Source organism: Nannobrachium achirus, assembly GCF_963921795.1.
Source record: "Nannobrachium achirus genome assembly, chromosome: 17".
NCBI lineage: Eukaryota > Metazoa > Chordata > Actinopteri > Myctophiformes > Myctophidae > Nannobrachium > Nannobrachium achirus.
In genome coordinates this window covers 47,643,408-47,669,384 of record NC_137824.1, presented here as the reverse complement: position 1 = coordinate 47,669,384, position 25,977 = coordinate 47,643,408, and the positions used below count along the sequence as shown (strand labels likewise).

Below are 25,977 nucleotides of genomic sequence, written 5' to 3'. Positions count from 1 at the left end.
ACACAGGGTATAGCTGCTCAGATTCACCGCTCCACTTCGAACCGAGGTTTGATTTTTTACTATCGAGTGAGAAAGCAATATATTAAGTTAATCATCTGGGAACGCCCCCAAATAATTTGGGAGACCCCCTTGCCTGGGGGTCCCGACCCCCAGTCTGGGGCTCTACCGCCGCACTCTGACCACTCTGGTGCGTTGGCCAAATAATCTGTTTTATGAATTATAAAGAAGGAGGTTCGCACTAAGAACAACATAAAAATATTTTTTTGTTTAATTTTCAGGAAAGGTGAAGGAGGTTTGGAACCATCCAGCCTTCATCAGGCCCTGCAGTACTTACATAGTCATTGACTTGATGTTGCTCCTGGACGTCGCGGGTGAATCGCTGACCTGCGACCTCTGCATCAGGTGCGTCCTCCACGTCTTCCACATCATGGAACTCAGCATCTGAACACATTGATAAAGATTCAGCTGTCATGGCGAAAACAAGAGCGAAACACGGGGGGAAAATGTGAAAATGGCAGATCTATAAGCTCACAGCGCGTTGCGGATCATGCGGTGTATTTTGAGCTTGTAGATCAGCTATTTTCCTTAAGCGACGGCATCGTACGACGAAGCATATATCGGGCTTAAGAGACGGGCCAATGAAAAAAATAAGATGAAGTAAAAAATCGAACCTCTGTTCGAAGTGGAGCTGTGTGTGTGTGTGTGTGTGTGTGTGTGTGTGTGTGTGTGTGTGTGTGTGTGTGTGTGTGTGTGTGTGTGTGTGTGTGTGTGTGTGTGTGTGTGTGTGTGTGTGTGTGTATTGCAGTTGAAAACAGCGCCCCTCCCTTAACATGTGTGGTCATAAAAGGTACTACCACATTCTTGAGGCTACATACGGACCCACATACATACCCACATACATAGACGGACGGATACACACACGGCCATGTATAGGGAGCTCCACACAGCTCCAAAAATAAATAACAGGGAAGAACAGGCGAGACGGCAGATGGTGATGCACTGTGCTGCACTGTAACAGCGATTCCATTGTTAGTGATACAAATGGCAAAGCGTGCAGTCAGGATGTTGGCTTGTTTTTCTTTACGGCTTGACGTTAATTGCTAACATCCGGAGGAGAATAAAGGCAACATCTATTTGCCTTCAAGGCAAGCAACAGTAATGCAGTTGTGACTCAGTGCACGCTGCAGACAATAGGCAATTTTCCTTGAGTTTGTTATGCACGTCCCTCGAGAAAAATGCGGTTTAAAGGCCATTCTCCAGATGACCATCCCTCACTTTAAAACGTTTTTAAGCCGCGGGAAACTGAGTCAGTCTCTCATTTGGTGGTGAAATCCTAGTCTCTCTACAGACATCCCGTGCGTGACCTAAACTGTACGGGGGTTTGTCTTTTGAGATAGAGTGTTAATAGGCTGCGTTTAGAGGCAGAGGTGCCCCCCACGCCCCCTTACCTCCCATGGGGGACGGATGGATCCAGTGGATGGGCAGCTCCTGGCACATCTCCCAGATCTTGGAGTTGAGAAGGAAGGCTCGGTTAGTGATGGGCTCCTCGGCAGGCATCCACACCTGGGAGTCCTCCACCTTCACATTCATGACCTCTGTCTCCTCACCCACCTGCCAGAGAAAAAAAAGCATGCACACACACACACACACACACACACACACACACACACACACACACACACACACACACACACACACACACACACACACACACACACACACACACACACACTGTATATAAAACCGTTTGAAGCTGCATGCGTAGTCTCCTCGTATGGCCTGCGTTTGCTCCTCCTGTCCACCTCTAGCTCTATCCTTTTATCTATTACCTCATTCTGTCCACAGGGACTGGGGCAACTTCCTGAATATTGACTCCCGTTGCCCTAACTTCCTCTCCCTCCCCTCGGAACCTTCTTCTCCAGCCTCCGGGGCTGCTCCTTCTCTATTATACATCATTTAAATTCACAGACAGTGACAATTTGACTTTTAAATGACTTCAGTGGCCTTTATTGCGCCGAGTGTGGCAGCAATATCGTTAAATATGACAGACACAATAAAGCCTGGCGTTTCCCCTCTATCCGCAACAAACCACAGCGCCTCGGTTGGCACCCGGGCTTAATTTGTTGATACTGTAGTTCATGAGCTGTAAAGTAAACTATTATTGCTTAATGATAGCGACCGCATGTCACTGTTGTCTAATAGAGATGTATGAAGGGGCTCTGGTAATGCCTTCCCCCAACAGTGCAGATATTTATTTTTCTTCGTGTATATGTAAATACATAAACAAACAAAGCCCTCTCTACCCGTTCCCTTGTTAATTAGCAAAGCCGAGCAGGAAAGCAGTTCACTTTGACAAATGTTTTTTACAAGGTGATTTTCACCCAGTCTAAAGCTTAATTGCACATTAGTTAAGCTTGATGGGGAATCCTGGGGGCTATGGTGGGAGCAGGGATCATTAATATCAGGTCGTGCTCCCTTCCTCCTGTTCACTCCCGTCACTCTTCTTTGTATTCCGACGCAATCTCTCGTCGCCAAATCTCATTCACGGGCAAAGGTGACTCGACGATGACCTCTGTAGAAGAAATAGCACACGCGCGCGCGTTCCGTCAGATCAAAGACACGGGCGTGGGCGGTGTTTGTGCTTATCTAAGCCACGGTTTTCTCTCACTTTCTACTAGCCCAGGCCAGATCACACTATTCTAATGATGACTCTGTGGACTGCTCTGGTGGGTGGGCGGTAGTATCATGGCTGGTGTGCGGTGTTTACCATTCCCCGGACTGCAGAAATTAAAATAAAACTCATCAAACACAAACGTTGCTCTCTAATTGGACCTCTTAACCGTTGAGTCCTTGTGAGCCTTTCCTGAAAAGTGAGTGGAGGTCACGACACGGGGCTCGCAACTAATCCAATAACTAGAGAGCTAGAGGGAGCTGGTTGAGGTCCACGTTTTAACATGGAACAGGGCTTCATGAATACCAGCTGACAAAACAAAAAGACAACATTATTATGGTCCTGCAGTTGTGAGAGTTTGTTTTTCTCTTCCTTTTTGCTACTGACACATTATATATTGTGACACACACAGTTTTTGTGTTGGACATTGGTGAATAATGGTAATTCGATTTGTGGGCCCAGTCTCTGGTGTATTTATCTGAGCTTACAGCACACATAACTTACTTATACAGTGTGAGACAGTGCAAACACACAAAAGCATGGAACAGATTTCACTGAGTAAAATGGAGCAAAAACAAACTGTGTATAGTTATGCACATTATTCCAGTTTGTCATTGTGTTTGTCTATGCATTGTTTTTCTGTTTACACCCATATTGTCTGTGTGGGAGGTTCTGGATTGGCAGGCAAGCTTCTTTGGTCATCCATATTAAACAAGTGCTTAATGGAGCAAGTGGCATCCATTGACAACATTGCAGGGTGTGAGGGAGAAGCCCTGGGATTACTTTCTCCGATGTTTCATAGAGGGAACAAATTGAAAATGAAGAAAGAAACCGCTGGCAAACAATTCATGTTTGTCACCAGGTTCTACTCCCTGGGAGCTTTATTTCCTTATCAGCCACTTGCAGTTTTCCCTCCAGTTTTTCCCCATTGTTTTATAGCCTGCCTCGCTTTGCTCTGAGCCCCATGTCAGCGAAGCCTGCGGCTGGGACTGAGCTAGGAACCATTAGTGCTTGGCTTTAACCCCACTGCAGCTTCATGTGGTCACCACCTGAGGTGAGACCTGCTCTGGGCTTCATCAGGGGCACATGTGGGAGCATTCTCATGGAACATGGATCACTCACGGGGCTGCTCTCTAATCTGACGGGAGGTCATGTCAAGGACAAACACTCTTCCCTGACCACTTGTTGTTGGAGAAAAGTTCTTCCTTTTTTCTCCTCTCTTTCAGAATTAATAGGATAGAGTAATATACCTCGTTACGAAAGGTGATCGGGCTTTCTCTGTAGCTGCACCTGTACTTTGGAAAAATGACTGACATCACAAGCTGGCCACTTGAAGTCCTGTTAGATATTTAGTACACTTGTTTCCGAAATCAACCTTGAAGTGTTAACTGTACATAATGTAACTATTCACATGGCTCGTTTGGCATTCTCATTCTTTTTTTGTATTTTATAGTAGCCTATAGGGTGCCTTACTCCAGAGGATTGAGCATATAGGGCATGAATATGTTCTCTAATAATGGTCATTTGTCTTCACAAGTCTGTTCAAAAACAAAAACAACAACACATATACCATATAACACAAAACAAACACATCACAAAGACAGATCATGAGGTCCCAACTGTACATAGAAAACTATCCTAACGACGGGGGCAAGGCAGTTTGTTTAGTGCAGCGATGGCTGAAGGGACTAAACTCCTGCTAAAACGAACCTCAGGGTTCTGTATCTTTGCCCCGATGGCATGATCACCCTCTATACAGAGGGTGATCAGTGTACAGAGAGGGTGATCAGCTAATATGCTTTATTAAGCTTATAGGTAACATTTCATTTACTCTCTGAAATAACCACACTCCTCTCTTTGCCTTTAGATGAGTTAATTTCAGAGCTGTGAATTAAGCCAATTAGGTTTCACCATGCACAAAAGAAAACATAAATTGTAGAGACATATGGTGCTGCCTGAGCAATTAGTATCTGTAAACATGGATCAGACAATAGAAAGATGAGAGAAGGGCGATGCAGTCTGTTTTTCCAGCCCGAACAACATGTGTTCTTAAAGTAAAAGAAATGGATGCTTGATTTTAGCATGTACAGACAATGGGTTTATGCAGGTTTCAGAATAAAGCAGGGAACACAGAGTGTCAGATATTGCCGGTTACTTCCATGCCGGTGTGAAATGTAAATGAGAGCTCGCTAGCAGCAGAAACATTCCAGGGAAGGATTTTCTCTTTGAATACATAGCCCACTCAGCAAATTGCAGTGTGTCTGGAAATTGGATATTTGATTGATAGAATTCTCTTCCATCTCTCTGGCGGAAGTTCACGTGCCTTTTTTTTTAAGACCCGGAGAAGAAAGGTGAACCGCTGAACTTGTAGTGGAGCCTAGTGAAATTTATGACGAAAGCATCTCTCTCTCTTTTTTTTTTTTAAATACAATTTTAATGGCTTACCTCTCTCTCAGACCTCTCTACCCCCTTAAGGGTATTTGGGTAGAGGCTTTGGAAGGAGTTGATTAAACATTAATATTGGCTCAAGATTGACAGCAAACACCATTTGATGTGAGCCACAAAGGGGTTGTGGGTCTGTGGGCAGCTTTCAGGGGGCTTCATAGGCACTACAAACCCAAGTTTATACCTATAGTAAGAGCGGCGGGAGGAGATAGGATGAGATGGGCAGGCTGAGGATTTGTGTGGAGCTCACATGTGCTCTTCTCTTGATATCTACCGACTATATGCATGACCGCTTCTGAGGCGCTGGGGAGCGTCTGGGGTATAGAGACAGCTGAGGGAGGAGACATGCCGTACCAGTAGCTGTGTGTCCTCAGTCTCCACCTCAGTCACTGTGGGAAGCCTCCGGGTTTGGGTCTTGATGTAGCACCTCTGATGTTTGGCAAACCGGATCCCAGTGATTCCCTTTTTGAAAACAAAACAAAAGGAGGAAGAGATTAAATCAAACATTCAGATAGTATCATTCATTGCCCTCTGTGTGATGTTGATCACAGGTGCCGGCCGGAGCTTTAAATGGTTTTACATCATCATCCAAGGTTTTGGATGATAATCAAAACTCTAACCAACAGAACCCTTGCGTCCCTATTCTGGGCATCGTCGTCATAATATGTAAACATTAGCAAAAAAAACATAACCGATCTACTGCGCTGAAAATAATCTACGAGCTCACACAATGCACTGCGTTGTGTGAGCACAATCTTTATTATGCAAGTCGCACGGTTCGCAAAACACTTAAGGTTTAAGTCTCGCCAGCATATTTTAAAGCATTGCTCCTTGACTTAAAAAGACTCACTACATAGTGTTAAGACCTGGTCAGACCACGTCTCGGAGCAAAAATAATTGGTTGTAAGGACATCACAGTTTGACTCGGTCATAGCTCAATCAATTCTCAAGTGATTTATACAATTCTAAATACTCTATAGTCTCATTTGCTGTATCAGTTCATGTGTAACTCGGCAGCACTTGAATTAGTAGATCGTGATTGTCATTACATTCTCTATGATCAGTAACATGTGGGTGATACTTACAGTATGTGTATCAAATATGGTTTTATTCAAAGACAATCAAAAGCTACAGCTTATAATGCAAGCATTGGGATTGCCGACCATATTATTATGGCCAATGGTCAATGTGATGTTTCTTTCTCTTTTGGTCTTACCACTTAACGCATGAAAAATAGCAGGTCTTGCACTGATCTTTAAAGGGATTGGCAGCCGATCCTCTGATTTGTTGGATTAAAGTGACTAATTCAGGGCCGTTTTACCATGTAGCGCCTTGGCGCAGTGTCCAAATTACGCATCCACGTCTTAATTTAAAGGGCCACTTCACCTCTGGTACAACCAGATCTTATTTTATTGTTGTTTGGGACACAATCAACACAATCCTGAGTTATTCTTTGTGTTCAATCTGTGTTTTGAGATATTTTAGTATTTCAGCTGTGCTAGTGTTGCGTTTTGCATCATATGATGCAGCATGATGATGCAAAATGCATCATATGATGCAAAATGCATCACTAGCACAGCTGAAATACTAAAATATCTCAAAACACAGATTGAATACAACAAATAACTCAGGATTGTGTTGATTGTGTCCCAAACAACAATAAAATAAGATCTAGTTGTCCCAGAGGTGAAGTGGCCCTTTAAGTAATAAGACCTAAGACCTGGCAAGAAATAGTGCCCTTGGTGTCAAGGGATTAAAGGAGATGGCCAAAGATAGACCCCATTCAACAAAGAATATCTAGGTTTTAATTGGTTTAAAATGAAAACCTAGTTGGTGAGGTGTGTTTTGATCTTTTCCCATTGTTGATGTTTTTGTGGTTCAACATGGATGACTGCTCACTCAGCCATTGCAACCCAGACGATTGCTACTGGAAGCGACAGGGCTGAGGTTTGCGAGGGCTTCACTGCGGCTGAACAATACTTCATTATGGGGTACATCTCACAAAAGAGCCGAGTGGCATTGTCGGGAATGAAGTGTTTTCTACAGAGCGTGCCCCCATTGAATTAGCCAGTCATAGGTCCCTGTCACTCTTTTAATCTGTGCAGTCAAGTGAGGAGAGCCGCTCTCTTCAGCTGGTGATCACCCACCATGTGGACTATTTTACGCTCTGACACAGAGGGAGCCTCGACAGACAAGAAAGTCCTGTTAATTCTCTCTCCGGGCGCCACTCTTATGTTAATCTACAATGTTCTGCTGGAATATAAGGCTGAGCCTGATCAGATTGTATCCAATTTAGCCTCTGCAGAGCAGAGTGGGCTCGTTCCGCATACTGTATGAGAATAAGACCGCAGGATCCACATCTGCCACAGACGCTTTAATGTTGTATCAAGAGAAGATTGTATAAGCGGCGGCATGAAAATGGACTTGATTCCATCTGAATTTAATTACACTGACATGGTGATTGCGATGACATCTCCTTTAAATCGGATAACTTGGCCATACAGGGTGCTGTCTGTGTCCACCCCCCCCCCCCCACACACACACACACACACTTTCCGTGGTGCTGCTGCCACTCTGAAAAGCACACACTGGCTGCTCAAGACATAATGTCAAGACATGGCTGTCATAAAGCACCACATTTAATCTCATATTTGTGGGGGAAAAGATGGGGCAATAATAGTCTCAAACACACAAGCGTAATGTTTATGCTTGCCGTTATAGTGATGAGTTGCTGTTTTAATTTGGGCTACTGTAATGGCAAGCCACGGCACGAGGAGGATGGGACAATCTCGTGATGAGATGCGATGATTGCCGAAGTTGGTCAAGCGGAAAATGAAAAAAGACACATCATTACAATACGTAAGGAATGGAAAAGGGATGTGGCCTTGAAAGACGATGCTGAAATCCGTGGCTGTCTACAGTACACACGTCTGTGAGCAATGTTTTGATTGGAGGCTTAGTACCTTGCAATCTCAGGGAAAGGTTAGTGGGGGCTGTTCTAATCATTGTCACATGAGCAGCATATCTCCAATCTCTATGAGGGATCTGTCAGCACAGGCACTGTCTGGAGCAGTAGTTCTCAAACCTTTTCGTGCCAAGCCACGGACCCCCATCTGAAAATAGTTTGTGCCAGGGACCGACCCCAGAAGAAACTATTTATGAAAAAAAAAAAATCTAAATATTTTTCTACATTATCTATATTTTTCAAAAACTCAAAAATAGCAGATTGTACATCTTGCAGATCAGCTATTTATGAATATCCAACATATACATGGATAACGTGGTTAATTTTACTAGGGACTCCCTTGGAACCTCCCCAAGACCCCTGGGGGTCCCCTGACCTCCTGGTCTGGAGGACACAAATGGTAAAGTTGCAACTCCACCTTTTATTAACCACTTAAACCTGCAGCCCCCAGTGCTCCATACTAGGCCCATTCCTGTTTTCACTCTTCACTAAATATGATCGCTGAAAGTAGCCCATGTACCAGTAGTGAAAACAAGTTTATCAATCAGCAATGACTGAACCTATGCACCTATTAGCTCTTCCGGTGCTTTATCACTGGCATATCATAGAACACCAGTACAATTACTTAAAGGGCCAGTTCACCTCTGGGACAACCAGAACTTATTTTATTGTTGTTATGGGACACGATCAACACAATCCTGAGTTATTTTTTGTGTTCAATCTGTGTTTTGAGATATTTTAGTATTTCAGCATGAATGATGATGCATTTTGCATCATATGGTGCAGCATGATGACTCATATGATGCAAAATGCATCATCATTCATGCTGAAATACTAAAATAAGATCTGGTTGTCCCAGAGGTGAACTGGCCCTTTAATAGATGCCACACACCATGAATAATTATGTTTTCAATAAAACCAAATAATTATGTATTTATGTATTATGTATAAAGTGGTGTGTTTGGTGAAGACGATTTATTAACGTATACATATCGTCACTGTCTGGCCAAAACCTCTTAACTTCATTTTTGAGGTTTTCAATTTTTTTGGCATAAATCAGGGCTATTGAACACCCTTTACGTCTGTGTGTTGGTTAAAATAATATTGAAACAATGAAAAGTGGTAAAAATTGCTTGGGACAAAACCTCTTAACTCCACTTGAGCTCATTCTTTCCCGAAAATGAAGGAGGTTTCGGCCCGACAGCAGAGATATAAGTGACTATTTTAGGTTACAATAGGTTAGAGGACTAGATTACCAATGATCTCTGGAACTGGAGGGTAGCTAATCAGATTTCACAGGAGGGCTACCCCAGGTTACCTCATGGACAGGCCCTGAGCGACTCGTAACAAGATTGTCGGACCAATATCTAGTTATATTCAAATAATGACTGGACTAGATTTTATATTAAGAAACAAGATATGAACCTCCTGCCTCAACAAGAGCTTCATTACAGTTATCTGGTACATGCCATGAATAAGGAAACCATTCTTATGTCAGCTCTCATTAAGGTGTTCATACAACACTTGCGTCATTTGAGACATGGCCGTCGAACAGTGTGTCAATTTATTCAACAAAGTTTTCAGATGAATGTCTGAAGTCAATTCCCACGAATGCCGCCATGTAGCAGTTATGAAGTGCTCATTCAGATGTTATGAATATTTTATGAGCCCGGAGTTAATGTAAAATGTAACTCTGTCTGGTCGTCTCCGAGGAATTCTTATCGCCAGTTCTTTGTCCGTTCCGTCGCTTTCAGAAAAGTGTCTGGTATTAGCCTGAAACAATGGCGCGAGGATTCTGCCTGTGGTCTGTTCTCCTAATGGCATAATCCCCCAATTTTCAATTTCTTGCTCAGCCCTTGGGCTCTGTGGAGATTGTTTTAGAGGTGGCTTTAGCTAGTGTAATGACATGCAACATCCCTTTACACACACACACACACACACACACACACACACACACACACACACACACACACACACACACACACACACACTATATGTACACAAAATATAGCATATTCTTGTCCTCTTTCTTTTTTCTATTACAATAGGATTTGAATTGGTGTGCTCCCTCAATTGTTAATCAGTCTCCTGGTGCAGACTATAGGATCAAATAAATCTCCCTCGTTGATTTGCCTCACTGACAAAAGGGGAGCAAGCCAATGGGCAACTGTGTGTGTGTGTGTGCGCGAGCGCGCATGAGCACACACATCAACGTGCATGTTAGAGACCGTTGAGAGAGAGAGAGAGAGAGAGAGAGAGGGTGAGACAGACAGAGAGAGTCTGTTATTGGATATTCAGTGTTACTGACATAATGTCATAAGCTTTGTATTTGCATACAGTGTTGTTGAGGTTTAAGATGGGATTTCAGAAGACAGTCAATTAAGCATAACGTAGGCCTACGTGTTTTTTTTTGCCAATGCATGAATTTGATTTGACCTCTCACAAGGACAATAGAAATAGAATAATGTTTATGAAATAGTTCACATATAATTCCATCGATCCCCGAGACACAAAGTACTATGTTCAGACAGGCAGTCCAAATCAGATGTTTGACCTATCCAGATTGGAATCAGATTGTTTTCCCAGACTGAACAGCAAAAGACTACATGCAAAATGTTTTGCAGATCAGATTTGAATCATATTTCTCCGTGGTTTGAAATGCGATTTCAAAAGATATGTCTCAGTCTGGACATTCAGACCCTGAAGCCTGATTTGTACGACGATGTCACTTGCAGAAAATAGCAGCAACAACAACACCTTTTGAGGTTTCTCTATTTATCAATTAATTTATTTTCGTGAGTGACACCATCATACGAGACTCATGCCTATGCCATTATGTTGTTACTACAGCAACCATTACAGATGTGATGATGATGATTATGTCTGAACTCAACAAATCTGACTATAAGGTCACGTGCAAATAACAGTGTGGACAGTCAGTCCTAAATTTCAGAAATGAGAAACAAATCCGATTTACCTGCAGTCTGAACAAAGCCAGAGCAAAGAACTCATGTTATCATAGAATCGTTTCCAGTGAGTGAGTGAAGAACTTCGCACTTTGCTTTTGTTGTACTTACATTTTTGAAGTCATGGACCTCCAGTACCTCGTCACTTCCGTTCCCCATTCTGAAGATCTCGATGCGGTGGGCGGGGTCAATCTCCAGGACGCTGTCCGTCTCTGTACCGTCCAACACCGCCTTATAGTGATGGTCGTACACCTGCACATACAGGAACCAATCAGATGATCGTTAAAGTTGCTCTTTACTTTGGTGGAGACTGTTAGCTCACACAATGTTCAAATGCTTCCCCCTAAAGAGTCTGTTCTTTGGAAGTGCTGAAAAGGATTTGAAAATAAAGCAGATGTCCCACCCCACTCACTTCCTTTTTGCCTTTGCAGTCGCTACTGTAAATGTAATTAGTTATAGCCTATTTGGCCTGCTGCTTAGCAGAAAAGGAACTGCAAGTAGATTTTAAAGATATTTTAAAATATGTTTTCATAACAGAAATGACAAACACAAAAGTTGTCTGGATTGAGAAGTCTCGCGTAGCCAGACTACTATTCCCCAATCTCCCAAATGATATATAGAGTGTGGAACCACACCTCCCGAGAGCCGCGAAAGAAAGCTATAATTTGTTTGTCATTTATATTAGGATACATTTGCGCAACTGTAAAGACGAAACAGAAGCGGGAGGAGGCGTTACATAATCTCCAGAGCTTCCGTGCTCCAGACTGCGTCATTTGAAAAGTCTGGCTCACTCATATCATTATAATGTGATTTGAGGATGCATTGCACTTTTACCTTATGCAAGATCTTGCCAACCAATAGTGTTCCTACTCGGCCACATGATCTTAACGTCTCAATTGAAGAGCAGGGATACCACATGCAACCATTGCAGTTGTGTTAGTTGTATTGTATTAACATACTCTACCATACCCACAATTCCCTATTGTAACCACCTGGATTAATGTGGTTAAATTGATATGATAATATATCTTGGATGCAGGACTTGAATGCCAATTAATCTACTGGCTCCCCGTGCCACTGTAGGTTCTAGTAGGTAAATCATAAAAAGTCAGTCGTCTAGTTCAGTGGTTCTCAACCTGTGTGTCGGGGGTCCCCAAATTATTTTGGGGGGTCCCCAGATGATTATCTTCATGTGCAACATTGTTTTCTCACTCAACAGTAAACAAACCAACAATGTTTAAGTGTACAGTACTAGAGGGTCGCGGCCCTTCGGGCCGCTCACATCTAGTTAAAAAAATAAAAAAAAATAAAAAGTAAAAAAATAAAAAATAAAAAAAAAATAAAAAGAAAATAATAAAGTAAAAAAAAAAAAAAAAAGTTAAAAAAAAAAGTTAAAAAAAGAAAAGTTAAAAAAAAGAAAAAAAAATGGGGGGGAACTATTGTGGCGGAACTATTGTGCCGCAGCGCACGTTTCCGGTCGGACATATTTGACCGCCGGACGCACTTCCGGTTAGGAACTCCGTGTGCCACGTGATCAGTCCTAGCCAATTGGAGTGCTGCATTTGGTCTGTTGGTCCTACCAAACAAAAACCGCTGGCTGCAGTTCTTAAATGTATGTATAGATAGAGGGTATCTGCACATTAATAAAGTGACAATTTAAGGACTTTTTAATACAACATTGGCCAAATTGTCAAATATTAGTGGCAGAAATTGTGAAAATAGCAGATCTACATGCTTACAACGCCTCGCGATGCGAGGCGTTGTGAGCATGTAGATCTGCTATTTTCACAATAGAACCGTGTTATACAAAATGTTATGTTTCAACTCCTAGTGCTCAGGGTGAGGGGGTCACCAGTTAAAATATGATTATTTTGGGGGTCGTGGCCTGAAAAGGTTGAGAACCACTGGTCTAGTTGTGCATAGAGATGCAGCTGCTTGTCCTGTTGACTAATGCTCCCTGCATGTCAAGCTTGCATCATGCTGCTCAGCTACAGTCGTTAGGTCTGTAATCTCCATTGACCTGCAGCAATTCTCCATGTCTATCTGTCCCTCAAACACAAAATGTAATTGATACAATCTATGCACAAGTTCAGCGATTGAGCTCCAGGCATTCAATCTGCGAGCTGCCATATATTCTGAACCACAGGCTCAGTGACAATAATCACTAGTCCCCAGAATATATTTACATTGACAAGCTCCAAGCTTAAATAAAAAAAAGTGCATCACGAGAAGTTTGCCTGAAGTAAGTAGTATAAATGTATTTTTTTCCAGCCTCGTGTTTGGTTCTAGCTTTTTTTCCCTTGACTGTTCCCTTAAAGCGCTGTTGTTTATCACAGCCGCTTGCTTATGTACTGTTCTCGGATACGCATGGATAGCTCTTAAAATTCCCTGTCTACAAAAATGATTCATGCCCACCAGCTGAAAATATGCTATTAATATTTATGTGAGGGCTGTGTTATGATGAGAAATATATTGCTGAGTTCATCTTCATCTGTCTCTGTGGCAAATCAGAGCCTGGCCAATGAGATGAGTGATTAATGAATATGCGTAGACGGGAGTCCATCAGGATTTATACCCCTACCCATGAAAAACATTTGAAGGACCTTTAACATACTAGGCCAAAATCAGACCTTATTTTATCATCCAATACATGCATTTAGCATGCTGTTGGTTCATTCACACAAAGTCTTAATAATTCATTTTTATGGGAGAGCTGAGTAATAATGATCGAATATAACACCAGTAAGACTCCCTAATCGGGAGATAAGCGACCGTCACATTGCATACACAAACAGAAGGCAATCGTAGCCAATCAGGAAGGAATATGAGAAATGTAACAGATCCATGTCGATGATATGACTTTCGAGATACTGTGTACCGCTTTGCGTGATTTTAGGCCAAAATCTGTAGGAACAGTGTCCAAAAATGTGTTTTGCAAAAATCGACCTGATGGTGGCGCTAGAAGAGGGCCATGTGAGAAGGGTGGAGGTTGTGGTTTGCCAGCCAAGGAGTCTGTGTGCAAAGTTTGGCATGGATAGGGGCAACGGTGCCGGAGAAAAGAGTAGGGCAAAAGTGTGACGTGACGTGACGGACCGGTGGAGCTTTTCATAGTAACTTGCGAGAAGTTGCGACCGCAATAATTCTTAATAGAAGATCACAGAAAGAATGGCGCTGGAATGTGAATCTCCATTAAGATGGGTTACAATGGCCTTGGTACAAAACAGAGTTGGACCTAAATACATTGTATTGGATGCCAAATTAAGAGTCAAAGTTCTATCTGAGTATTCTATTTCAATATTAACATGAAGGTGGAACAGGGGTAATAGATTCTGGGAATGTATTGATTAATACTAAATCACTGAATTACATTTTCAGCAGGCAATCACTTTAGATGGAATTCCAGCAGTGAGATTCTAGCCCTCCTCACCAGGTTGAAATAGATAATAATGTATTACAACAGTTTCACTTCAGCCGGTTCAATATCTAAAGCTGCTGCAGTGCAGTGTAATTGGCATTCTGAAAATAGAAATTAATGGCTTCAGTAGCTTCTCTTTAGTATGCTTTTAGGGTAGATGCGGCATCGTGCTGCGAAACTTGTAATGCAATTTAGGCACACAAACCTATTCTGGGTGGAATTTGTTCGGGGAAAATAGCAGATCTACAAGCTCAGAACATGTCGCGATGCGATGCTTTGTGACTTGTAGATCGGCTATTTCCTCTGAAGAGATTTGGTGTGGGGAAAAAAACAAGAAGGGGCCTAGATTTAGAGCCTTTGGGAATCTGGTCAATTAAGTATCGGGAAGTGTCACTGTATAAGGACAGGTTGACTTCCATTATTCTAAATGGAGGTGTCACCTAAACCTAACCTTAATCCTAACCTCAGTGGGGTTATTATTGAATGGGGATGTTTCTAAGTGGGGGTGTTTCTGAATGGAGGTCTGCTCCCATAAGGACATACTGAGAGCTTGGATAAAAAAGACAACACTCACCCACTCTTTTGTAATGGTATGATGTGACAATAAAGTTGATTCTGAATCTGATTCGGATCTTCCGATGGTCAGTAGTATTGTACATTTACAGTGGATAGATGGTGTACATCATAAACGTAACATGCCCATGTATGGAAATAATTCTAAACTAGATTTGAAGCGGCCTGAAAATCTAGTATTGAACATTTGAGGCCCTGTAATAAGAAGAACTTTTAATTTACATGACCCATCTCAAGTTTCTAAACGGTGACCTTTTTCAGAAACCTGCGCAGAAAACGTACACCTACCGTAACAAAAGACCCTGGCTTTTCCAAGAAATAATGACAAAGAAAGTTAATTAGCTGTCCATATGGCTTTAATTAGGTGCTAAATGGCCAAGGAAAGACTCCAATTTAAATTACTCTCGGCATAAGGCTACAGTATGATTACCTTGGTGTGTAGGCTTTTACTTGTGATTTCTTAACCACTTAAACCCTATATAATTTAGTTAATCATACAACGAATCGCATCACAAATGGCAGAGTCTGAAATGTTTTGAAGGTTGTTGAGCAAAATAAGGACACCACGGTCAAACAGTTTCATATCGATTAAGACCTGTGTTTATGGTATTAAGATGCTCCTGTTATATATACTGTAACATCTCTAATTATTCTCAAATGAAGTCTCACATTTATACCGAGGTCTGCCAGTCTTTCTCTCAGTTCAACACAACAGGGTGTCAGAAATGACATACTGTAAATCTCTGAGATGGCAAAGCAACAGCAACAAGAAAAATGTTCTTCTTTGGATTATGTTTGAATTTTTTTATTTTGCCAAATAATCAACATTTTTTGAACACGTCAAGGTCATATTCCAAACACACTCTATAACACTCTATAGCAAATTGAACACAATTATTGCAAAATTGTATTTAATTTTTTTAATAATAATAGAAGCCAGAGGAAGGTCTCCACAACCGAAAATGTTGCTTCGCTTCATTAAACTTTTCTCTTGTACCGTGAAAGTTGGCAGTGTGTGCAGGTTTATTCTTTCATTATAATAATACAAAAATTACCGGAACCCAAAATTCCCTCCCGCTGCAAAGTCGTAAATTTGCCTTTCACTTTGTCTAATGCTCCTCTGCAATGCTTGGTCTTTCAGATCTCAAATGCCTCTCACTGTCACAGAGTCAGATAAGGGCATTCAGAGCTCCACAGCACAGAGGACAGTGTGTGTGTGTGTGGGGGGGGGGGGGAACTGTGCAGAAACCACCTCATGACAATGGCTTGTTTATCCTTACACTTTTCTCTGAGGTGGTCTTTAACAACCTCCATCCAGATGCTTCCATACACACGGTACACCCACGGCGAGAGCGAGAGAGAATGAGAAACTGCAGGCACAACCAAGGCACAGGTTGTTGTTGTTTTGTGTGTATGGGCTCTGGCGTGGCACTGGAAGACATTAAGCAAAGGTCATGCTGATATCGTCATAGGTGAGTGGGTAGCAGAGGGGATATTGTTTGCGTGTGTGTGGGTGTGTGTGCACGCATGGTTGAGGGGGGGATGAGTTGATCTGGCACGTGCACACATAGACATCAAAGGGGGCTCAAGCCCCTGCCCTTTTACCCATCTGTAAAAAGTGCCCGCTCCAGACCATGAATGCATTTTTCATTTTTGTGAAAGAAATGCAAATGCCCTCTTTCCATGCCATACCTGAAGGCAGAATTCAAGAGAATTGCCCTGTCCACACTGAACTTGAATGCAGCATCTTGTGTTGAAAGAATTGCCCTTTCTGTGTAGATATTATGCTGCAGAGTGACGCGATGTGAGGTTGGAGGTCTGCTATTTTCGATGTTTAGCAGTGATAGCTGAGTGGTAAGTGTCCATACCTAGGACTCCGGAGGTCCCAGAGGTCGCAGGTACGATTCCCCGCTCCAGCTATCACTGCTCCCCTTCCCTCGCGCTCCTTGTGGGCAGCACTGGGTTCAGCTGAAAAACTGAATTTCCCTTGTGGGATGATGTAGGTAAATTCTTTTTCTTCTTCTTATGTTTCCACCAAAGGCCCTTTTAGAAGGTTCAGCCCCTGCCTCTCTAACATGCTCTGCACGTCCCTGGAGTTGATGACAATATTTGCCCCAGTTAGTTGTCCTTGAAGGCTGGACTATAGAGGCTCTAGTCAGGTGGAACCAGATGCCTGTCACTCACAGCGGGAGGGATCAGGGCATTGGGAGGTGGACCCTGCACGCGGCACCGGGTCTCCGGGGAGCCCCAGGCAGCCCTGTGATGGATCGAGGTGGGCGGGCGCTCAGACAACCATGCTGGGCAACAATCAGTCCTATTTTAATTATAGTCCTGTTTCTGTACTCCTCTAGCTGGGTTAAAATGTGAGAGGGTCCATAGTTTAGATTTGGCCTGACAAACTTCACAAGGGTTTTTTTATTGTTTACGAGACAGATTCTTGGAGTAATACACAGCAGGCACTGAAGGCAGCTTTATAACTGGGGCTGCAGGTACTCGTGTCGCCTCCCAGTTATGGAGAAGTCGTCTGACTCTTCCACTGCAAAGCTTAAACTCAAAGATTTTGTTGTTTTTCAAGACAGTGTCTTGTTGAATTATCCGCAGCGTGTAGCGGCAGTAGAACCGCGTTGCAGGTACTTTAGTTGCCTCCCAGGTATAGAGAAAGTCATCCGACTCTTTTATTGCAAAGTTTAAACTGGGAACAGCTGTGCTTGTCAGGGGTGGGGAGACGGTTGTTTATCCCTGCTTTCTTGTGACGTATCAGAAGCCCCCCCCCCCCTCTCTCACACATACGCACTTCTCTCCCTGTGTTTTTCTTTCCTGGCTCCCACTCTCGCAGAGTAAAACTCCACTGGTTCCTTGTCCTCCAGGAGCGGAATACAGCAGGGTGCATTATTTACCGACCTGGAGACGAGGTAGATGTCTCTCAAGGGGTTTGACTGCCATTCGAAATGTTGTTTTTAGTGGACTTTTTCTTTCTCTGAAATTCTTCCCTCTCTTTCTTTCTTTTTTTCCAGAAGGTGAAAGGTAACATCTCTGTTAGACGCATTGCAAATTGCCACTGCAGAGGTGCAGCAAAATGAAAGTTGGCCCAATTTAGCGCAATCTTTCCTCGGAATTATGTCATTTAAAGAGATGGACACCGTAGTCACAACAGAAATACAATAAAGGAAGGTAAACAGGAGGTGAACAAACTACGGAGAATTCACATCATACATACCGTATCAAGTAGAGAAGATATAGGAGGGAAAATAAGCTAAAATGCTCCTATGGATGTGTTATAGGAAAATGAAGACACACAGGGGAAATAACTTCAACCAGTACAGATCAATCGGAGGCAGTGGTGCAGATGGCTTTCACACACGTAAACACATGTTCAATATGGATAGTAGCAGACGTGTGTGTGTGTGTGAGGGTAGCAGACGTGTGTGTGTGTGAGGGGGAGAGAGAAGGGGGGGGGGGGAGAGAGAGAGAGAGAGAGAGAGAGATGGAGGGCGTGTGTTTTTGTATTCTGTAATACCCATTAGGGTTGGGCAATTAACCAGAAATATATCTAAACCGTCATGTAGAACCAATAACCGACTCATGTAGGTTAATCGAATATCTAGTAGTTTTTTCTGTAACAAATCACCCACCTAGATTTGTTTTTATAATCGATTAGACTGAGTAACCACTTATGCCTTGTATCATACTTTGTTGTACAATGGTGGTGTGCTATTTTTCATGAGGCAAAAGTTGGAAAATACATTATTGATTTGAAGTCATATCTCCTAGCCCTTATGTCCATGGTATTATTGTTATTATATGCATGTCAATGGCATAAGTATGGCAAATGTACACTGGAATCAAGTCTCTCTGTGGAGGGAGAGACAGAGAGAAAAGTGAGAGAGATTTGATTGTGTGATGTCTGGAGACATGGGGATTATGCTTGTGGACATTGATTACCAGGCCTGTCAACTCCCAGGGCCTGTAGAATATGGATAAATGGAGTAGGAAAGCTCAGGGCCCGCCAAACACCATCCACGCTGCTGTTTGGTGATGCCTTCTGAAGGCAGACAGCTGTTCTTGGACGCACGCCAGCTTGGAAAATTCAATTTAGAAAAGAGTGGTCAGTCACTAATGCATCATCAACTTAGTTGGTATGGGGGAAAATGAGCCCACTGATGGTGCGCGATATCAATCTCAGTGAGGGACTGCTTGACAGCGGACGGAATACAATGCAGTGCAGCGTATTGCAGAGGATGTGCGGTACGATAAAACGAATGTGCTCATTTTGTGACACATCAATATCAGATGTACGGCACAGCCACACTGTCTATTTTCCTTCTTGTTGTGTTTTGTTTGAAAGCCAGTGAGCCATTTCAACTCGCATGCCTCATCAATGATTATATTATTTCTGATCGCTGTTGAGAGATGTTGTTCAGACGGACTCACGTTTACTCAAGCGCCTTCTGGAGATTGTTGTGGGCCTAATTTAACCAAACATCTGCTATTAGTGGCGAACACTTGATAAGCCCATTGGCATGCTTGTCATCACTTGCCCATTATTTTTATATGCTGGCACTCGGTCTAAACGGCATGAAGGCTGCTTTCATCAGATTGTGTTTTGTGGACTGCAGTGCATACTGCTCTTGGTCATTTTCTTTGTGATAGATCAATAATCACGCTTGGCCTTTTGTAGCTAAGTGGAGTGAAATCTTCCAATTATAGCATTCAGGCATTTTGTCCTCAACTTTTAACTACATGGTAAACATAAACATGTACCAAGTCAATGTAATGAAAGGACACCAAATCAGGAACAAGCTCTAAATATAAATACTTGTAAGGCATTGAAACACTGGTGCATTGTAATTACAACCACGCTTCTGTGGTTTTGTTAATTGTGGAGGTAGAGTGCTTTACCCGGATACTAGGAACGGAGAAACAGTGCTGGAGTTGCCCTTCTCTTTAACTTTGAGACCTCTCCAAATTCTATCAATAGTCCTGTTAAAGTTTTGACTTGAAGGCTACTGAACTTAGAATACATCTATTCTAGTCTTACAGAAAAGCAGAATCAGCGTTGCATATTGTGCATTCTCCCAAATTTGTGTTGGCATAAATGTTTGTTGGAAGCCACACAAAAAACACAATCTGTATTTGTGGTATGTAGCGATTAGCGGAGCGGTCAGAACGGGTTGGATTGCTTTTGGTAATTCACCCAAGCAATTACTTTAAGTATTAGTTTAATTGGGACTAAAGGTCGCAGTATACCATAAGAAATGTCGCAGCTTGTCCGTCCTTCTGTCAGTCCTTCAGTCAGTCCTTCAGTCAGTACAGGAGGTGATGTCACGTGACATCACCTCATCAAAGATCAAACCCTGGATATCCATACTGTGTCTGTCAGTCAGTCAGTCAGTCAGTCAGTCAGTCAGTCAGTCAGTCAGTCAGTCAGTCAGTCAGTCAGTCAGTCAGTCAGTAAGTAAGTACACATTTTTACAGTTGTTCCCTTGTCACTGTGACATCACAGGTGACATCACCTATGTAAAAGTCCATATATGGTTATCCCTTTTATGCCCATATGAAGATCCCTGATGTCATTGATATATATCACTGGCCAAATGGCAAAGGCATGGCCCATATCTGTGTGGCTGCATGTATGGGCATAAAATATACTGTATGTACTTGTATGTGTTATTATTAATAAAGGATAAAATACAAATAAAAATATATATATGGTCATTCCCAGTAACAAAATACCTTTTATGCATCAATCCCAGGCCCAAACTGGCCCAAGAGCCTGCTTTAGTCTGATTTCCCTACCTTCCCCGAAACGTTAATATTAAGTCCATGTATATGGATATATATTAATAAAGGATAAAATAATAAAATGTCCATAATACAGTATGGGCTTTCCCAGATGATGCCCTGTTAGGGTACCCCCTTAATATGCCCATATATGGGCATAACTTGCCAAGGCCCTGCTTGGCTTTACTATTAACATAACCTGAGGCGTCTTACTAGTGTTAAAATGCTTTGCAGACATGAACTCTACACTCCAAGGGGCTCTACGAAGACTCAGTGGATTTATTGTGCAAAAAATGGTTTGAGGCTGAAGGATCCATTAGCCATATATGGTCATTCCCAGAAACAAAATACCTTTTATGCCCATATATGGAGATTTCTGATGTCATCAATCCTGAGCCATACCAAAGACTATAGAAATGGTACCCTGTTCCTCCCTGCTTGGCACTCAGCATCAATTCTTTGGTTTGGGGGTAAAGTCCCTGTAACATACTATAGCGCAGTGGTTCTCAATCTTACCCCACTGATTTCCAAAGCCAAGTACCCCCTTCCCCGGGCTACAGCAAAATTGAATCAAAATCAAAAGTCCAGTTCCAATTAGGGATGCCCCGATCACGTTTTTTTTGCTCCCGATCCGATACCGATCAAATATTATTGCTTCCGATTCGATCCCGATCTTTCCTGATCCGATCTTTTGGTAAGGCATTAAGAAAAAAAAATCTATTCATTCGATCACTTAGTGCAGCACTGAATCAACAAATTAAAAGCAAAGCTTATGAGTAGTGTATAGTGATATAGGCCTACTAGTGCAGTGTTTCTCAAGCATTGTGCAGCGGACCTTTGGTGTGACTTTTAAAACCTGTTTAATACCTCAAAAAATAAAATATAATAGACAATTACAGCATCAAAAATAATCAACAAACTATATAAAAACTGGTAAAACATTGGCCATTTTTAAAGTTGAAACAAAATAATTTAAGAACCAATTAACCAGTCTGCTTGAAAAGTATGCATCTGTAGCAGCTAGTTGACAGTGCAGAGAGACATAATTGCCTTCCTTTGATCCATTAACAAGGGGCCATTATTACTACTTATTGGCATCAGCTGCCAGCTGGACACAGAGTCTGACACAATCACCTCCCCTCTGCAGGGCTCTGTGTCTGTCTCATTTCTCCAAAAGCCCTTGAATATGATTGAAAATGATTAAGGATTACTGTGATTATGGTAAGCTTACGTTTCATATCGCATTCACCTTACCTGTAACTTTCACTACTCCCAGAAAATATTTTTTTCCTTATAAAAATGACCATATCGGCAGCCGATCCGATCACATGATCGGGATCGGGCAACACTAGTTCCAATGCCAATATGTACCCCCTAGAAACACTGCTATAGCATCATGTCCAGGGGTCGCACCTCAATCTACCTCATGCTAGAAACGAGAGATGGGTTCCTACAGCATGGGCTACATGGCTTGGGAACCATGCTGTAAGGCAGGCTACTTACTTTAGGCCTAATGCAAGTTGGAGAACCATATTCGGAAAGGTTGCACACTAATTCATTCTTGGTCACGAGGGCTCATGAGCAACATAACCATTCCATGTTGGGTCCTTGTGAGCAAACGAGGTGCTCTAAATAAAAGCAATGTTCTTTTTATACCCTTCAGAAACTGCTCTTGAAGGAGCAAAAATCAGTTACCCTTTAAAAAGCAATGGCCTCCCGTCATACCTCTTTCCTTTTTAAACTGTAATCCATCTTAGAGATAACCGAGGAATTTCAAGAACCTAATTGCAGGGTAACTAAAGTGGAATATCTGCTCCATTCAGAAATTATGATGCAGCTGCATCGTGTTTATATTCCTGAAATCAAGCCGGCATTCACCAGCTTCATCATGCACCATCTTGGATGTAGTGCACCTCTCCCCTCCGTCATCCCGCTCGTACGTGAAAGCAGTGTAATGACCCACTTTCTCTCCTTGTCCCCCGGCGACTCTGTGTCGCTTGCCACGTTTGACCACCTTGCTGTGGTCGGCTACAGTCTGCAGCTGCTGTTAATTTGCAGGAGCCCTTCTTTCAGCTCCAAAGCATATATGACTAATCACACCAGCCATTTTAAACAACTTGAGCTCTCTGTGGCAATAAATCACCTTGATACGTGCTACTGTGCCTATAATAGAGCCACGTCCAGGAGGGAGGAGAGTGAGGGAGCTTTGGGAATATTCTGTCTGCTCTCGGTCAACATGCTGTTGTGAAGCAAACACGGGCACTAGGAAACATTGTTGTCTGATGTATTGTTTGTTTCTATTATCCCAACAAGAATCACAAGGAAAACTACATTTATTTTGCACTACAGTCCAGGGGATAACGTTTTTTTTTTTCTCATTTACTTGTTGGTTAGAATAACAGACTTGAGAAATGACAAGTCACTGCTATAAACGTTGTCTACAGAAATCTTCATTTTATGTAGGCCTATAGGCAAAGACACGTCTTGAAAGGAAGGGGAGGCTAGGCAGGCCATGAGTGTCTTGAAATGACATTCATTCATTCATTTCTGAGGTTCCTCTCATGCAGTTATTTTAAAGGCTTTAACCTATCGGCTCAGGCCTTTTTAAAGACATTTAGGGCATATTGTGCATTTATGCAGCTCAACCCAGCCCAGGTATTTTTAGCTCTGTTAGCAGCAGGGCTCTAATGATGGCACTTTTCTTCTGTCCAACAGTTTGAACTGTGCTTTAAACTACCCTCTGGGTGTGTTTTATTGTATTTTATTTGATTCTTTGATTGACTTCTTTATTGACACATAAAAACATCTACAAAACGTTCAACATGCAGATACTGTACTGTAGTGGTCAAAAGGATAACACAAAAAGCTCAAGAGCTTAATTCATTTGTGGTCCTATTGATGTGACACAGGGGGATCGGTAGAAGCAGGAGTAAATACAATGAAAAGCAAACTGGCCTTCTACATACTGTACTGTAAGTCGGCTGAAGTTGTGAGATCAGGCGGTTGAAATGTGTGAATGCTTGCTCTCTGCATACCGCATAGACAGTCGACAACTAGTATTGTGCATACTGTATGGCATGACTTTCGCTTTTGGATTTTACAGACCTTCTATAAAGGATCTTTACAAATCTAGACAAAAGCAGAGTGATATGCTTATGATATTGGTCAGTCGGTCAAATATACACCCTAATGGTTAGTGTTAATTCATATTTATTGTCAGAGAAAATCTATTGGCAACTATATGTTTTTAACAGGAAAAGAGGGCGGCATTTTTAGAGTGCTTATTTTGACTAATGAAAATGCTTTACCATCCATTCCAGCGTGCCCACCTGCTCATCAGGAGCAGTATGACTCTCTCCCTCGCTCTCTCTTTAGTGTAATGTTTTATTCAAAATCTGACACAATGCTACTGTAGGAAGAGCCTGGATCAATCCTGGAACCTTCTAATTGCCAGATGACCACTCTACCTCCTGAAGGATGTGCAGAATTTGGTAAATTACGAATACAATAAATACATAAAAGACTCACAATTATAAATGTACTCAATTCCTATCCAAATGAAGTCATAGCCACAAGTTGTTTTACATGTTGGCCTGTTATTACATAGAGAAGAATTTGGGCCAACTACAGATATGCTAGACCACTGTTTCCCATACATACACTTTCCCGGGACCCATGTTTCGTTATTTATTATTATTTTCTATTTATTACTAGTTTGGTCCTGGGCAAACTTCCAATTTCTCTCATGGGTCTAGAGCTAACCATTTTGGGAACCACTGCGCTAGACCCATTCCACTTCTGAATAGTAATAGAACGTAGTCTGGTCTGAAGTCTGAATCACTATGTTTGTACATGCCTACATTTTGGGGAAACCCCACCTGGTGTGCACGGTAGTTGTGTGAGAGACACTTAATACCACCGGTACATTTGAGGTATGCCATGTTAGCACAAGTTTAGTATCAAGTGAAGTCAGACTTAACTCAACTCTGGATACAAGCCCGAGTTTTACATTTCTATTTCCTTTTCCTAGTATTATTCTTGTTTACACAACTTTAGTAACTGTTTACTTTTCAGATTTAGATTTTTATTACTAAACATACACACTTAAGCTCTCTATATGTTCTGGCTATTTAAATTTGTACGTTTTTTCGGAAAGTAAAGCCCTGCTTCATCATACACTGTCTCGCAAAACGAGTGAAAATAGCAGATCTACAGTACATGCACGTGTGCAGCTATTTTCACTATTTCAAATCATTTTTACAATAATAAATACAAAACGAACGGTTTTGGACATACAAGGTTTCCACCCGACAACAGCAATATGAAAGTGCTTGACCTTTGAGCCTGGCAGCCATCATCATATGGGACTAACATCCTCCACTGTCTCCTGGTGGCCCTGCTGGTTCTCATCCACACCACCTCCTGTAGCTAAGTGGCATTTAAGGAACAGCTTGTGAGAGATGCAAGTCTGTAGTTGTACTGTAGTAAAATTCATGGTGTAATTTTCCCATATGGAGAACATTTAGAAATGGAGAGAGAGATTTTATTTTAAAGGAGTAGTTCACCCCCAAAATGACTTTTTTTCTATTGATTAGTCACGCCATGGAGACTTGAGTTCAATAATATTTTTAGTTTTTTGTCGCATTCCTAAGACAAAAATGACAAGACAATAAATTTGCCCCCATTCGTTCCGGATGGGGACCCGTTTCGAAAAGGGTCCCCATCCGGAATCAATGGGGGTAAATTTACTCAAATCAAATTTTTGTCTTAGGAATGTGACAAAAACCAAAAAATATTATTGAACTCTACTCTCCATGGCATGAGTAATCAATAGAAAAAAAGTCATTTTGGGGGTGAACTACTCCTTTAAGCCTGTAGACCCCACACCCCATCGTTGCCCACATGGGGTCCAAAAGATATTTTCGATTTACTTCCGGTCACATTCACTTTCTTTGAGGACATCTTTATTCATAGAATTGTAGAAAATGATCTAAATCGTGACTTCAGTGTCAGTAGTCCATTAGGCACTGATTTGCTGATGTTTCAATCTCAACATTGCACTTTTGCAAGGAAAGCGGTAAACGTCCACTGCGTATACATTTGGTAAAGTGCAAGAATATCAAATTGGGGTTTTCTTTGTTCAATATAACAGCTTCAGTGG

At 42.1% G+C, this 25,977-nt stretch overlaps 1 protein-coding gene across 1 annotated transcript in view; it reads right to left on the bottom strand.

Annotated features, from left to right (window-relative positions):
• tnmd (tenomodulin) overlaps positions 1 to 25,977 on the bottom strand; it is a gene marked incomplete at both ends in the record, with an annotated part of 58,183 nt that overhangs the window by 8,704 nt on the left and 23,502 nt on the right. Inside the window, 4 exons of the mRNA XM_080745469.1 lie at positions 335 to 441; positions 1,449 to 1,611; positions 5,471 to 5,578; positions 11,159 to 11,299. Coding sequence (XP_080601595.1) covers positions 335 to 441; positions 1,449 to 1,611; positions 5,471 to 5,578; positions 11,159 to 11,299 — 519 coding nt within the window. The remainder of the gene's footprint in view (positions 1 to 334; positions 442 to 1,448; positions 1,612 to 5,470; positions 5,579 to 11,158; positions 11,300 to 25,977) is intronic.